This window comes from Trichosurus vulpecula, chromosome 5 (assembly GCF_011100635.1).
Source record: "Trichosurus vulpecula isolate mTriVul1 chromosome 5, mTriVul1.pri, whole genome shotgun sequence".
NCBI classification, from domain to species: domain Eukaryota; kingdom Metazoa; phylum Chordata; class Mammalia; order Diprotodontia; family Phalangeridae; genus Trichosurus; species Trichosurus vulpecula.
The window spans coordinates 28,476,537-28,493,377 of record NC_050577.1 but is presented as its reverse complement, the minus strand read 5'-3'; the positions used below and the strand labels follow the sequence as shown (position 1 = coordinate 28,493,377).

Here is a 16,841-nt window from a genome sequence, read left to right as displayed (position 1 = left end):
CATCAGTCAGCTGTGAAGGAGGTGAGCCTTTAGCACTGTTCTGTGCTCTGTTGGGTAACTAGCCCACAAGCAATTAAAATTCTAGTGTGTGTTGGGTCTTGAAGACCATCCAGGGCTGGCTAGGTTACCTAATCCTGAGCACAGCCCTCCTGGGGCTGGTGTGATCAAGCCAAGGGTGAACCACAGGTCAAGAGTAATCAATGGTTGCAGTTCCCTGGGCTAAGGTGACCTCAGACCAAGTAAGCCAGATCAGGGCAGACCAGGGCAGGAGAACATGGCCCTAGAGAAGCCCCCTTGTGGCCCCTTCTCCCACTGATAGCCTTTCTAGCTGAGGATGTGACTCAGGTTAGAGACCTCATGTTGGTAGCAAAAAGCTTGCTTCTTTGCCATGAATCATAACGAGGTAATTAGCACTCCTCCCCCCGCCCCACACACTAGACAAGAGAAGGTGAGTTATCAGGAAGGGTGATTGATTTAGATTTTCCAAATTCAGCATTTTCAGATGTTGCCTAGCTTTAAAAACAAGACAGAGATTCTGGACTATTTCTGTGTGTCCTGGACCACTTTTGATACTTAGTCTGGGGAAGCCTATGGAGTTTTTCCTCAGCATCATGTTTTTAAATAATTGAAGAAAATGCTAAAGTTCAGCTACAAGTGAACGACGATAAAGATTTTTTTTTAAAAAACTCCAAGTTCACAGACCCCCTGAAAGCTATCCCCCTTGGCGGATCCCAGGTTAATACCATATAATTTAAAGTAAGTTCATTTTTAAAAAGAAAAGAAAAAGGAGTGGAGAAAAAAAGAGAGGAGAGAAGAGAAAAAGAGAAGGAAGAGAAGGAAAGGGAAGAGGAGAGGAAAAGAGGAGAGGAGAATTCACAGTAGATGAGTAATGGAAAAGTAGGTAGTAAAAGGTCTTCCTATGTGAGCTACTATGTAATCTCCTGTCTATACCTATTTTTCTATATCTGTCCCCTTCCCCCCCACCCCGCCCCATTCTACTTCTTCCACTCAAGAACCCGGGAGGTGGAGTCAGAAGCTTTTGACTCAAATGCTATCTTCATTCATTCTTTGACCAAGGGCAAATCCTTGAATCTGAGTGTTAATCTCATAATCCATAAAATGTGGGTGATACCAGCACCCGATGACCTCTCTGTCTCAGAGGGAGTTACTGTAGCACTGTGAGCCTTCAATTCTTCCCTTTGGAAACCTGGTGGTGGCTCTCTCTCCACCTGGTTTCTACTAAACCTTTCTCTTGCCAACACCTGGACAAAATAAGCTGGGTTAGGAGTGAGTTGGTGGGACACGATTTGGCCATGAGACTTCTGAAACTGCAGGCAGAAAGGTGCTTGTTCTTGAAGTTAGAAGCCCTGGGTTCCTGGACTGAGTCTGCCATTTCAGTGGATGTGTGGCCTTGGGTGAGTCACTGCCCTTTCCTGAGCACAAGTTTCTTCTATAAAAGGGGAAGAATAACATGTTTGCCTCACAGGTGTGCCCTTTGCAAAGCATTATGTAAACTGTGAAGTGATCTATATGTGTGAGTTTTTGCTCAGTTCAACAACAGCAGTTAGCATTTCTATGTTGCTTTAAGGTTTACAAAGTAATTAAAATATGTTGTCTCATTTGGTCTTCAGAACAATCCTTCGAGGTGGGGTAATAGCAAAAATACTAGATTTAAAGTCAAAGGATCTAGGTTCAAATCTTGGATTGACCAATTACTACCCATTCAACTCTAGGCAAGACACTTAAATATTCCGGGCTTCAGTATCAGAAGCTGGGTGGAGACCATGATTTCTGAGATTCCTTCTGGCTTGGAATCTATGATCCTAAGTTAGACCATCCACATTACGTGTGCAAGTGTACTGTGGCCCTGGCACAGGGCCCTTTCAAAACCCTTGTTATCTATTGGCTGATTCACTGTTAAATGGTAGGGGACTTGGTGGAGGGGAGGGGAGAGGAGCCCTCAAGTCACTTTGGTCAAACCCTGTCTTTCCCTTCCTGCCATTATCACTTCCCCACCCCCCGTCACCAGAGAGTTTTCTCCCAAATTTATTTTCTGGACAGTTGTCAACTCAAAATGGAAAGAAAGCAAAATGTTTTAGGGAATCATAGGAGCACAGCATGATAGACTTGGAGCTGGAAGCAATTGTAGAGGCCACCTAATATAATTCTTCATTTGACAGATGAGGAAACTGAGGCCCAGTTAATACTATATTGTGATAACATAAACAATATTAGAGGTGGAACTCGAACCTAGTTCCTCTGATTTCAGAGAGTGTTCCTGTTATAGTCACAGCTACATAATATGTTAAGGGGTTCAAAGAGATGAACGCTGCAATTAGTAGCCCACATTTATGGAATACTTTGCAGGACACTTTACATATATTATCTCATTCGAGCCTCACATTAATCCAGTAAGGTGGGTGCTATTTTTATCCCTTTTTCATAGCAGAGAAAACTGAAATCAGATAAGTTAAGTGAATTTCCCAGGGTCGCAAAGCTATTAAGTGTGAGAATATTAAGGTGATAAGTGGGGTTTGAACCTAGGTCTTCTTGACTCCAAGACCAGCCTTCTGTCCACTGTACCATGTTGTCTCTTTACCCCCTTTTCACAAAACTGAGGCTTGCACAAGTTAAGTGACTTGTCCAAGGTCACACTGCTTATAAGTGTCTGAGGTACAATTTTAACCTGAATCTTCCTAACTCCAGGTTCAAAACTCTAAGCACATATACCATGCACTTAAAGCCACTTCCTAGAACAATAGTGGACCCTGTGATGCCGGTCCAAGTTTCCACATGGATAAGGGGGAGTACAGTAGTTGCTCATGTCAACAGAGTACTTCATGCCCATTACCTCCTTGGATCCTTGTAACAACTGTGAATTTGCAGGACAAGCGTCATCTCCCCCATTTTGTACATGAAGGAAATGGTTCAGAAATTGGCAAGGAATTTTCAGGGGTCACCCAAATCATGCTGCAAATAGCAGAGGGACTCAGACTCAGCTCATCATTGCATCTGTTGACTCTAGCTTTAATTAGGGAACTTGCAAGGCCTAAAGAAGTCATGCTTTGGAAGATCCCTAAAACATGGAAAACCAAGGAATGAATCTTTTCCTTCGAAAATCTCAGAGGCAGTACAATGCAGATAGAGAAGTAGCCCAGGAGGTGAGACACATGGGCTCATGTGCCACCTCTGATATATTGACTCTATGACCCTGGAAGAGTTACTTAACCACTCACTGCAGAGGAGGTACAGATTTATATTGGTAAAGGGAGTTTCCTTACTGGGAGTTCCCATACCAATCAAATCAGAGGTCTGACCTAAAAAAAAGATAGGGGCAAGGGAATGTCAATGTAGAAGAGTAGGATGGTATGTGGGGAAGACACTGTGTTCAGAGTCAGGAAAACTTGAGTTCAAATCTGATCTCATATATTTATCCAGCTGTGTGACCTTGGGCAAGTCACTCAACTTCTGGGCCTCAGTTTTCTTATCTGTAAAATGAGAGGGCTGGATTCAAAGAACACTGAAGTCCCTTTTGTTTCTAAATCTACAATTCTGTGATCCATTCTTGACATTGTACACTAAGGATTCCCAGTGGTTTAGAAATTATAACACTCCACCATTGTTCATCCCCCCCCAAACTTCACTCCTTCCCCTTTAAAAAAAGTGGGTGACATATTTCATTTGCTAAAAATTTATATTGATTTAAACACTGTTTTTGAGAATTTCATGACATCATTGTGAATTACTTGGTCATTCCCTGAACTGTCACTCGACAAGGCTTGAGAACCCCGATAACAGCTGTGACCTGCTACTAAGTGCAATTGGTGGGAGCCAGCCTCACGAACACTACCCTCCCAACCCACAGGAACACTATCAGAAGCCAGGGTTTTGCAAACTTCCTCACATTCTATGGATGTCTAGAGGGATTCCTCTTTTCAGTGGACCTCCCTGTCTATCATTTCTACATAAATATACTTCACCCAGCTTGAGCTGCCTTCTGGATACAAAGGTAGAAATGGGACCTGCCATGCTTAGAAATTCATTGTTTTTTTTTAAATAGGAAGGCACAAAATTTGCCTACCTTTGAAGTCTGATAGGCCAATGGTTCTTAGTACTCATATTACATAATTCCTATTACTGAGAAAATTGAAAAGGCTTGTGGATCTCTCATATCTGAAGATCTGATTAGGGAGGAAGACACATATATGGTTTAGAAGAGAGAGGGGGGAAAGAAAAAAAAAGGAGACAGGATTCTTTGGAAATAGAGCATTCTGTTAAAAAAAAAACCTTAAAAAACATCCTGTATGAGGCTAACAACCCAAGGGAAAGACTTCTTTGGCAAACATTGTTAACCAACAACTTAATGTAAATATTAATGCTGGAGCCATCCTCTCCCTTTACTCATCCTTTAATTCATTTAGCAAATTATTCATTCACTCAGTTAAAAAACCCTTCAGTTAAAGATTCTCCTTTCCATATCTATTCTTAAACAGTTACAAAGTATTCCTGTCTGTGGTGATAAATCACAAAATATTAGTGTGAATTCTTATTGTTGTCAAAATGCAAAGCTAAGAGGTATTGACATATCCATTGGTTATTGTGAGAAAGATAGGTGGTGGGGGAGGTAGGCTTAAATTCAATTAAAATTCATTGTTATCATACTTTGGAGATACACAGGATATGGAGGGGATGGTGGGGAGACCACAACTGCCCACTGTAATGGAGTCTAACCAAAGATTAGAACTCAGAAATGTTGTCCTTTAGTGATGACTCTTTTGGGCACCAGAGATTCATGTAGGCCACTCTCATAATGTAGATAACTCCCATCGGCATTGATGAAAATTACCTGTGTCATGCTCCTTCCAGTCCACATAGAATGCTAGCCATTGTGGAACATTTTTAGTTGTAACCTGACTTCCAGAATTCTCCCATGGAAAGAGTTGTGGTCCTTGAATCAAAGGACTTGGTTATCATCTCCATCATCTCCATCATTATCATCATCACCATCATCGTCAATCTATTTTATTTATTTTATTGTTTATTATTAACCATCATTATTACTAATGATAATAATGGCTAATTTAACATAGCACTTATATCATTTGGTCCTTGCAAAACCCCTGTGAGGTAGGTGCTACTGTTTTCCCCATTTTCTTGTTGATATATGGGGCTATGAGAGGTTAAAAATAAAAGGACTTAGGGTCACACAGCTGATAAGTGTCTGAGACAGGATTCAAACTCACATCTTTCTTTCTGACTCTAGGTCTGGCATTCTAACCATTGTGCCACCTAGCTGCATCTCTGGATCTACCCGTGTAAACTTGAGCAAGTCTCTTAACCTCTTTTAGCCTCAGTTTCCTCATCTGTAAAATGGTAATACTGGAAAAGTCAGTTCACAAGCATTTATTAAATAATGGGCACTGTGCTAGGTGCTGGGTCAGTCAGTCCACAAGCGTTTATTAAGCTGTGCACTATGTAAAACATCGGGGATGGCAAAGGCAAGAATGTGGTCTCTGTCATGAAGGAGTTCATATTCTAACGGGGAAGACAACGAATGACATTAATAAATAACTAATGGTATAAAGACATATGCAGTGTAAATGGAAGGTAGCCTCAGAGGGAGGCAGAGAGGGGCATGGAGGGAGGACAAGGGGTGGGGGACAGCCAGAGCAAATCTACAGGGTAAGGACATGGCCTAGCGCATGGGAGGAGCAACAAGTGGTTGGTGTAGCTGAAGCTCAGAGTATGTGGAGGCTAGCAAAATACTAGAAAACTGGATAAATGGAGATGGGGCAGGGACAGGTTGGAGAGACAAAGAAAAAAAATCAATAATCCTTTAAGATGCTTAGAATCCAGCCAACAGCATGAAGTACCTACGTGTGCAGGTACCAGGCAGATTTGAGGTGATTTGGGAGGAAAGGTGCTAGCAACGGGGAGGAGGGAAGATCAGGAAAGGCTTCACATTGAGCCAGGCCATGAAGGAAGCTTGTGACCTCTGCAGCCACTTCTAGTTTTATATTAATGATGCTTCACAATCCTTTCCAAAATGAACTAATTGCCTTTGCCTCCTTTTTTCTTCAGGTATCTCTGTAAGGAGGAGGAGAGCAAGGAAGATCCACACACATTAACGGCAGCCTATTGACCCATTGGCTAAAGCAAAGAGGCGTTCTTTAGACTTGGGCTGGACCCTTTGCCACCTTTGTCGGGGTAAATGAGGAATGGGCTTGTGATTATGCTGACGTCCCAGCATGCATTTGGTAGACCTGTGGTTAACTCGTTCCCTCTCCATGTGTCTCCTCCTACAAAGTTTTGTCCTCATGATACTGTGCTTTCATTCAGCCAGTATGTGTCCCAAAGGCTGTCTTTGTTCTTCCTCTGGAGGTTTAAATGTCACCTGTAGCAATGCGAACCTCAAGGAGATCCCCAGAGATCTTCCTCCTGAAACAGTCCTCCTTTACTTAGACTCTAATCAGATAACGTCCATCCCCAATGAGATTTTTAAGGACTTGCATCAGCTCCGAGTTCTCAATTTGTCCAAAAATGGCATCGAGTTTATAGATGAGCATGCCTTCAAGGGGGTGGCAGAGACCCTGCAGACGTTGGACTTATCCGACAACCGAATTCAGAGTGTTCACAAAAATGCTTTCAACAACCTGAAGGCCAGGGCCAGGATTGCCAACAATCCCTGGCACTGTGACTGTACTTTACAGCAGGTCTTGAAGAGCATGGCGTCTAACCATGAGACAGCGAACAACGTCATCTGTAAGACTTCCGTGCTGGATGAACATGCCGGGAGGCCTTTCCTTAATGCTGCCAACGATGCTGACCTCTGTAACCTTCCCAAAAAGACTACCGACTATGCCATGCTGGTCACCATGTTTGGCTGGTTCACCATGGTGATATCCTATGTGGTATATTATGTACGGCAGAATCAGGAGGATGCCAGGAGGCACCTAGAATACTTGAAATCCCTGCCAAGCAGGCAAAAGAAAGCAGATGAAGCTGATGACATTAGCACTGTGGTATAGTACTGGGAATGATTAACTTTGATGCAGAAATTAGTTTCCGGTTGCATTAGACTGAGTGGTTTACTTCCAACATCCACTGTATACATTTAAGACTTTGCATTTTGGTTTAATTGAATTATGCCACTGTTGGACTTAAAAAAAACCTAACATTAAAATGATTTTAGTTTGGGTGGCCTACACCATAATTTTTCCTCTGGTGGTATATTCCTAAGTAAGCTACTATGTAAACATTAGTTAGATTCATTTCACTATTTAATAATGAAATTTATTTTTTTAATTTAAAACCAAATAAAAGCCTAACTTTGAACCATGTAAAACAGAGTAATTTATTGGACAGGGGTCAATGCTATGGATCCACCTGCCTTTTCTATGCTCAGAGTTGACTTTTATGGGCCAAAACTCTATCATAATGAAAGATGCATTAATACACTTTTCTGTAAATCGGGGAGCTGTACCTGAAGCATCTAATGAATAAAGATTCTCTCTCAGTCTTTTTAAAAAAAGAAATAAATTTTTGTTGATAACTTTTGGTTTTTGCATTGCCTAAATGTCCCTCATGTTTCCTTCTTCCTATTTGTTCCCAGAGTGATTTAGCTATTTAAATACTGACCCACCAAAAAACATCAACCAAGATCTGAGAGTTTTTGAGCATCTACTTTTCAAAAGCAAGTCTATAGGAGAGGGAGCCTGGTGCAGAGGGGCAGGGAAGGGAGCCTGGATTTAGAATCCCAGGACCTCAGTTCAAATCCTTGTTCTGTCACTTAGCTACCTGTGTGACCTTGGACAAGTTAACTACCTTCCTTTGCCTTAGTTTCCTATCTGTAAAATGAGGAAATTGGAGATCTTTTCCAGCTGTAGACCTCTGGTTCTATGGCCTCTAATGTTCCTTCTGACTCTAAAAATCTATACCTATACATGATTCTATACAGTGTTTTTCCCCCTTCTCCACTTCTTCACATTCTCAGAACCGAAATCAGCTCCTGGTTGACTAAAATCATTTTATCAGAAAACCCAGAATGGCATTTTGGTCAAGGGCGGCAGTGCCAGTGATGGGTTGGCCTGGACCTCGTGACCCTTTCAGCTTATGGGGGGAGGGGTAGGATGGAGGAAAGCAATCATTTTGGATTGAGCTTGCACCACCACCTGGGCTCCATAATGAGCCAAAGGAGCCCCTTAGGGGATCTCAGAGATCTTCCTGGAATATTGGATGTGACTTGGGCATCTCTGTAAATCCAGTAGAAGGAAGCAAAGGTTATCTCTGGAGCATGACTATCATGAAAACTTTACTAAGAGGTTGGTGCCCCCTGGGGGCCAGAATTATTAAGCACTTTTGTCAAACCGAACCAGTGGGGTTGATAAGGGCTTAAAAGTGATTTTCTATACATATACACACATATGTATATATGGAGATGGAGATGTATACAGATGCATTTATACACAAACCTATACATGTATTATATATGTATAATTATATGTTATATGCGTATATACATATGTGTAATTATATATGCGTATATACCGATATACACACATATACATATAGAATTAACTTGCTAATTATATATATTTCCACATGTATCAGCATTTTTGGTACCATAACCTTGAATTTCAAGGACTTATGATTTTTGCTGGTATGAGAACCTTCTTTATCTACTGAAGCCCACCAATAACTCCTCATAGGATCATAAATCTGGAGCTGGAAGAGACTTCAAAATCGATTTAGTCTAATTCTCTCATTTTTACAGATGGAGAAACTGAATCACGGAGAAGGAAAATGACTTGCCCAGGACCACAGGATAGCAAATGCCAAAATCAAGTTTTGAACTCTAGATATCTTCCTCCAAATCTAATTCTCTTCCCACTGTCCCCAGTCCTGGAGAGTTGTTTAAGCTTTAGAGAGGTTACCACAGTCATGCACCTAGCTAGTAACTGTCAGCAGCAAGGTTGGAATCTAAAGTCAAGTATTCTGTCTATTTTGACACAGTCTCTCACAGCCTCTTTCAAAGATTTTTTTTAAAAGATTCAGCTTAATTCTCTCTTTTGAAATGTGTTCCTTTCAAGAAGGAGCTTGAAGAATAGATATCTTTATGCCTACAGTAATGGGGACTTATTTTCCTGACCTCTGAAAAATTACATAAGCATTAGCCTAGTGGAAGTACTCGTAAAGGCCAAATCAAATCCCTGAATAATGTTGTAAATCCCAGGGATATGGGGGAAGTTACATTACTCGACTGTTAACTTTTTAATTCTTTGCCTAGCTACCTCAAGGTCACTACATGGACAATTAAACACAGCCACTCCCTTATTCGCCTACATTAAATGCTCAACCTTACACCAAGCACTCTTTCTGAAGCCCTCATGCAACACAGCTGGAAGCTGGAAGTAACGGCAGCTTCAAGATGCCAGGTTTATTTTTACCTTGATAGATGCTAATGTCAATATTTTATCGGCACTGGTATGAGATCTATTCTCCATTCTGTTGTGTCATGGCCAACTGCAATGGGTCTCCAGGGAAGAATGCTGGTCACTGAGTCAATAAGGTTCATTGAGCACACAGCGGGGAGGTGGGGCAGAACATGGAGGCAGATGCTGGGATCAACTCTCATGTGGTTCTGTGATCACTGGCTCTTTCATAGTTTTGATTTTATATTTGCTAAACTCTTAGAGATGTTTCTTTTAAGGAAAAAATTTTGAGACATAAGAGGCTGGAATCAGAGAGCCCATGTGAAAATTCTAGATCTACTTGCTACCCTTGTGAGAGGCTCTTTGCTTCCTCCCTTGGTCCTCAGTTTTCTCATCTGTAAAATGGAGATTATCTAATCTAACGCTCTCATTTTACGAATGAGAAAAATGAGTCTCAGAAAGATGAAGCAACCTTGCCTAAGACCACACAACTAGTAAGGGTCAATTCATCCCTTTTAGTAGCACAAGACATTTCATATTTCCTTTTTGCCCCCACTACATTTTACTTGCAAAATACCTCATGCATCTTAGTCCAGTCATCCTGAATTGAGCTTACATTTGGGATGAGTCTAAATCTGAGAACAAACATTTCATCCAAAAAGAAAAATAACATCTTTTTTAAAGTGATAAATGGGTAGCAGGATGTATAGTGGAAGATTTAACTTCTGAGGGTACCTTGGTAAATCACTACGTGTAAATGCAATGATCCAAGTTGCTACCAGCAATCACTTTGGCTCACATCAGTTGTACTATTTTTGGTCCTTCTTACTTGCACACAATGATGATGGCTCTTGGATTAACACATGGTAGTTGCAATGATGAGAATGGGGCTGACGCTCCTTTATAAGCCATATTTTTTCTAAGTTATTATCTACCTGAAAAACTCTAACCCAATGTAGTTGAGGGATGGAATTGACTTTTCTAATTAAAAGAGAAGTATGCCCAGAGGATGTCAACTATGCCAGTGAAGGACCTTGAGTTCATGTGTGTCAGGATCAATTGAAGAAAATGGCACTGTATAAAATGGACAAGAGAAGACATGTGGTGGGGAATAGGGTGAGGGGAGGATGACAGTTGTCTTCAAGCATCTGAAAAATTCTGTGCAAACTGAGCAGGTAAGGATGGTTTACAATTCACAGTATTAAAGGGAATACTCATACTGATACGATCACAGACCCATAGAAGTATTTCAGAATGACATAGAACAGGAATTAAGCTGCTTGGTCCCGGAGGGCAGAGCTAGGAGCAAGGGATGAAAGTTATAAAGGAAAACTTAGACTTGATACACAGAAAAGGATTCTTAACAATCATAGCTCCCAATTTTCTCTGAAACTTTATGTGTTGTAAAACTCAGAGTCCAAGAAGGGAGCCTTCTTCCTCCTTTCCTTCTCTACCAAACAACATAAGAAATTTCTTTCTTAAGCCAAAACAAACATAAACAATAAGAGGTCTCCAGGTAGTGCGTACCCCTTCATCAGAGGTCTTTAAGCAGAGGCTGGATAAGCTCTTTGTTGATTAGAGGACTCTTTTTCAGATATGGATTAGACTAGATGGACACTGAGGTCTCTTCCTACTGTGAGATTCTATAACTATATGTGAGGATACATATGTGGATTACCAACCTTTGAAACAAAAAATAGAACGAGTTATTATATGTTATATTATGCATATTATATAGAAGAAACTTTATTCAGAATCTCATGAAACCTCAGTGTTTTAAAAATTAGTGTTCTGTGTATTATCAAAAAATAATGAATCTATCACCTAATCACCCCCCTTCTGGGAATGAGATTTTCCCTCCTTTGCTTTGTGGGTCTCTGGGCAGCAGAAGTAGTCTGTTACCAAGGTTGTACTCAACAGCGTTTTGGCTTCATTGGACTTATTTGCACTTACACAGAGTCTTTAAGAATTTGGGGCCAATTATAATTGGAATGACAATGTGCAATATGTGCTGATGAATAGAGATTTCCCATTGATAGCACACCAAACAAAAACAGCTTTTACTTTATTCATGAAAATGAAGAATGAATTGAAGTTGATTAACCACATTTTCACAAGTGGTCTTTGGTTTTGATGAAAATAATCTGAGTTCATGCAAAACAATCATGATTATAAGAGTTACACGGAAAAATATGTCATGGATCTTTGATTTCATCAGTGGAGCCCTGAGGCAGATCACAACCCATCTGGAACTTAATCCATTAGTCTTAGAGAGTTGCCTGAGGCTGAGTTGGCAAATATTAGAAGCAGAATTTGAACCCAGCCTTTTCATATTCCAAGGACAGTATACTATCTGTTATAAAATAATATTAAGCAGAATTTTAAGATCACTCATAAATATAGGAACTAGTATAAATGACTTTTCCCTAAGGATTCCTGGGGGCAGGAGTGACAAATCTGTATTTCCCTAAAATTCTCACATGGATAATATGTCTTGGATGAGAAGAAACTGTGGTCCTGCTAGACTTATTGTGAGATTCAACTTCTCAGTGTAGTAAATTGTAGGGAAAATCTTGGTGGGGTGAAATTCTTTAAGGTATTATTTTTTCAGAATATTTTGTGCTCTTTTACCAATTGTGTTTTCATAATTTTCTTGCATCTCTCTCATGTCTTTTCCCAATTTTTCCTCTACCACTCTTATCTCTTTCTTTAGCTCTTCCAGGAATTCTTGTTGGGCTTTATACAATTACCATTTTCTTTGAGGCTTTGTAGCTGTTTTCACATTGTAATCCTCTCCTGAGTTTGTGTCTTTGTCTTCCCTGCCACCATAGTACCTTTTTATGGTCAAATTCTTGTTATTGTTTCTGTTGTTTGCTCATTTTCCAGCCTTTTTCTTAACTTTGAACTTTATATTAATGTTAGGCTCTGCTCACTTGGGGGGTGGGGACGCCTTGTCCCAAGCTTTAGGCTTTTTTGTGCTACTCTTTTCAGAGCTAGTTCTGGGGTTCTGCAACTTTTTGGTATTTCCAAGGTGATGTGATCCAGGGAGAGGTGTGATCATTGCTCTCTCAGCCAGTGCTCTGGTCTTCATCCAGAGTCTCCTTTTCTTCTGTAGCCACAGGCAATGACCCAGAAATGCAAATGGGTAATAGAGTGGCCACTTAGCACCAGCTGCACCCAGTGCCAGCAAAGGGTCCCCTGTAATCTCTTTCTGATCAGTTGTCGGTCCTCCCCTTACCATTTATGGGCTGAAAGCTTCCAAACCTCCTCCTACTGCTGCTGCTGCTGCTGCTAACTGCTGCAGTTTTAGCAGCTGCCACTAAGCCCCATGGCTGGTGTTGCTGCCATGCTCTGGGTCAGCTTCAACCCTGGTGTCACAGAACTCACCTGACAACCTCCTAGGCTGCATTAGGCTGGAAAAATGTCTCCTCACCTTTTGTTGGTACTTCTACTCCTGGCTGGCAGCAGCTTAGAGTCATAGGACCTGAGTTTAAATCCTTATTCTAAATCTATTTGGAGGTGGTATGAATGAATGAAAAGTGGGTTGCACTTGGGTGACAGGATTTTTCCCCACGTTTCTCTACACTCTGATATTTACTAGATGTGTGACCTTGGACAAGTAACCTCACTTTTCTGGCCCTTAATTTCCTCATCCATAAAATGAGAGAGCTGGAATAATTGCCCTTTAAGTTACCTACTGCATCTAGCTCTATAATCTTAAAGGGGGGAAAATGGGTTGATTTTTGTTGTTTACATTCCATCCCGTTGCCTGGCCATGCTTGAAAGCAAAGGGCTAAAAGCATTTATGTGAGCAAAAAGTCCAGATAGACTAATAAGAGAAGGCAAAGATTCAGATAAGCTTTAAGCAAGAGAATTAGCCCTATACTAATTGAGAATTGGCTACACTTTGTTCTCTGTAAGTGAGCTTGTCAGCGCTAGAACTCTCTCTTTTCTCTAAGGGAAACCTTACATGTTAGCAGAGAAGGCAGGCACCTTCCAGGCTTAATTGCAGATTGCCCTATTGAGTTTTATGATGGCTAAAGTTCCTGTGTTCTAGAGTCACTCTGTGGCTCATTTTATCCCTAGTTAAAATGAGGAAGATGATTTTTTCGATGTTATCAAGTCATTTTACTTATATAGTCACTTTTCCGTGCTTGTTAGATTCTTGTTTGATGTTGCTAAGGGAGGAATCATCTTTGAAGGGACCCAGGAATGATACCACCAAGAATGATAGTTATAGCAGAAATTTACTTTAATATTCACAGACAGCTTTGTGTATACTATCTCATTCTGCCCTCATGCTTACCCCATTAGCTAGGTATTGATTTCAGGTCTTACTATCCCCATTTTACAGATGAGTCACAGATAAGACAAAGGACTTGTCCGAGGTCATGGAGCTACCAAGTGTAAGAGTCAAAAGAGACCAGGGTAAAAATTCTGCCACCGAATCTAACCCACATTTCCCCTCACTTATGCCTCCTCTAAGAGTTCAAAAAGAGAAGAAAAAGGGTAACATTAAGATAAGAGTCATCAGTTTTGACACCTTGCCTTAGGCTTGGGCTGCCAGGGAAAGTAGTGATAGGTGTTGTCCAGACAGAAAGCTAAGTGAAATCAAAGCTCTGCCCTAATCACATTGGCTTGCCTGAGGTGCCTTGTTGAATGCTTATCTGGGGTTTCTTATGTTGCATCTTTGTTCATGACTTAAAAGAAAGCAGTGCAGACAGTCAGCTTCCCTGTGGATGATTTGGTATCAAATAGGAAAAAAAGTCCTGCTGTGTGATTTCTGCTTTTCAAGGACAGGGTTGAGATAAATAGGTGGTCTTTCCATTGCTAGCATTGAAAGGCATGTTCTTTTCCAACAAAGGATTTTTTAAAAGAAGACAATCCTAAATCTTGCTTTTGGCCTAAAGATTAATGTGCCATCTGTTGAGTTATTGAGCTAATGGCATTCATTGTTGGACAGATTTCTAAAAAAAATATAACCCATGGGGAATAGAATGCTATTTATTGACACAAATTTTCCTTGGTTGAAATTGTCCATCTTTATTGTTTTGTTTTGTTTTTAAAGAATGTATGTATGTATTTCTAGAAGATGCCTGTCTGACTGCTGCTGAGTTTCTTTCTTACTACAAACATAGCTGCCAACTAACAGTCTTCCTGTTAGGACACATTACAGGGATGGAGGGGACTCTAAAGGAGAAGATTCTAATGAGATGTGGGGGGATTGATTTCAGGAATAGAGAAGAGCTTAGTTAAATGAATGGAAAGTCAGTGCAAGATGGGGGAACAGACAGCTATCTAGTTAGGCTGGAACATAGAATATGTGAAAGGCAACAGGAAAAGCAAGAGGTATATTCCAAGCAAAGAGGACAGGATATGGGAAGGCATGGAGATGAAAGATGGAATATTGTGTAGTTCACTTTGGATGGATTATAGAGGGCATCAAGGGGAGCAGTGTGTAATCAGCCTGGAAAAGTAGACGGGAGCCAGGTTGTTAAGGACTTGAGATACCAAACAGAAGTGTTTGTATTTTGGCTGAGGGCAAGGTTTTTAATCCGGGACAGCGAACATGGTTGTTGTTGCTGCTGCTGTTAATATTTTGATAAATGTATTTCACTACAATTGGTTTCCTCTCGAATCCTTTGCATTTTGTTTCACATATTTAACAGCATGATACTGAGAAGGGGTCCATAGGCATCACCTGACTGCCAATGACTCCCAAAAGGTGAAAACTCCAGCACTGTTTCAACAATCTGGCTAGCAGCTGTTGTGGGGGTGAAAGACCAACACAAGCCCAACAACAAGCATGTTACCAGCCCGCTGCCAAAGCCCAGGTTCTTTTGATCTGCTTTAGTAAGGAAAGCAACATTAAGGGGTTGACAAGCTTACTTTAATCCAGCATACAGACATCATTCACTTAGTTCAGGGGGAAAAGTCAGCACCCTGAACTTTGGAGCAAAATACAAACAAATTACAAACATTGACAGACAGACCAAATGCAATTCAGTTACCAACATCTGAGTTCAGCCTAGGAGCTCATAACAAGGGCTGGCCCAGAGTCACGCATGTCACTACGGCTGTGGGTCAGAGCTCTGGAAAAGAGAAAGCCAACCCCTGGTTTTATATCTTTTTCAGGGTCAAGAGTGAGTCACACATGCGACTCACCCATGTGACCTAGAATCCTCACAAAGCCTTTGATGTCCCAAACATGTCACTTAAACTCATGTGTAAACTAGGCCCTCCCCTGAGGCAAGGAGGTCACCAAGGACTCCCAAATCTAATCAAGGAAACAAAGGCCAAACTCTTCAAGGGCACTTGGTTGAACTGAGTGCTAAGAGCCCATTTTGTTTACCAACACAAGCACTAGAGGGGATAGAGACTTACTGGAGATTTTTGATCAGGGAAGGGGCAGTGCAAGAAGACCTGTACTGGAAGAATAGCATTGGGGCTTCCCTGGGTGACCTTTTGGTCTTCCCAGAAACCCTTTGAGATAGTTCTACAGGCATTATTTTCCCCATTTGACAAATGAAGTAGCTGGGGCTCAGAGAGACCAGGAGACTCGATGAGGGTCACACAGCTAGGATGTATAAGTGGGGGGACTCAAATCCAGTTCCCCTGACACCAAGTCCAGCACTTTCTAGAACTGTACTATCTTGGGTACTTCGTTAATTTCTTCTAATTTATATTTTTCCATTGAGAGTAATATTTAATTTTTGTTTCCAGAAAATACAAAATAGGGGTTTCACTGCATGTCTCCATAAGGAAAATGGGGGTTAAACATGGTTCGCTTTTGATGATGGCATTTTTCAGCATCCATTCTACCTAGATGGACTTTGTCTTCCTGGTTTAGGCTCTTATTTAGAAATTTTAGTGTCTTCTGTACCCAGCAAGTGCCCCATTGCCAAGAACTCAATCCAGCTTACAGCTCTGGGAAATGAAGGTTTTCTGCTAGGAGTGATTAAGACAGACAGAATTAATAAATGATCAGCATTACAGGACATTTGTAGGCAATAACGGCCTTTGGACAGAAAAGAATCTTAATCGTGAGAATAACTAAACTCTTCTCCTTTTGCTCTTTGACAATTATCTGAGTTCCTTCTTCCTACTCAGCCCGGATATTCACATCTCCCTCATGTTCCTAACCTCACCAGCCTCATCAAAATGTGGCTTATTTTCTCAAAGGCGTCCTAAGATGGTCCTCCACCCTCTCATTATTCCTATTTGGACAATGTCAGGTTATATGGCCGAGGTTAATTATTTCTGTGATTACTGCAGTACCTGGCAAATAATAATAGGTGCTTAATAGATATTTCTGTATTTAAGGGTATAAAGGAGAATGCTTTGGACTTGCAGTTGGGAAGAAGACCTGGATTCAAACCTTACTGCAGATACTTACAAGCAGCATGACCT

The 16,841-nt window shown here is 41.0% G+C and overlaps 1 protein-coding gene across 1 annotated transcript; it reads left to right on the top strand.

The window, feature by feature from the left end:
• Positions 1-6,248: 6,248 nt before the first annotated feature.
• LRRC3B (leucine rich repeat containing 3B) lies at positions 6,249-7,276 on the top strand. Its single transcript, XM_036761014.1, has one exon. The coding sequence runs from the start codon at positions 6,249-6,251 to the stop codon at positions 7,026-7,028; it is 780 nt and encodes a 259-aa protein (XP_036616909.1). The 3' UTR covers positions 7,029-7,276.
• Positions 7,277-16,841: the final 9,565 nt, after the last annotated feature.

Bases quoted from the DNA above. Each gene is read 5' to 3' on its own strand.
- LRRC3B (XM_036761014.1), top strand. From the start codon at position 6,249: ATGCATTTGGTAGACCTGTGGTTAACTCGTTCCCTCTCCATGTGTCTC.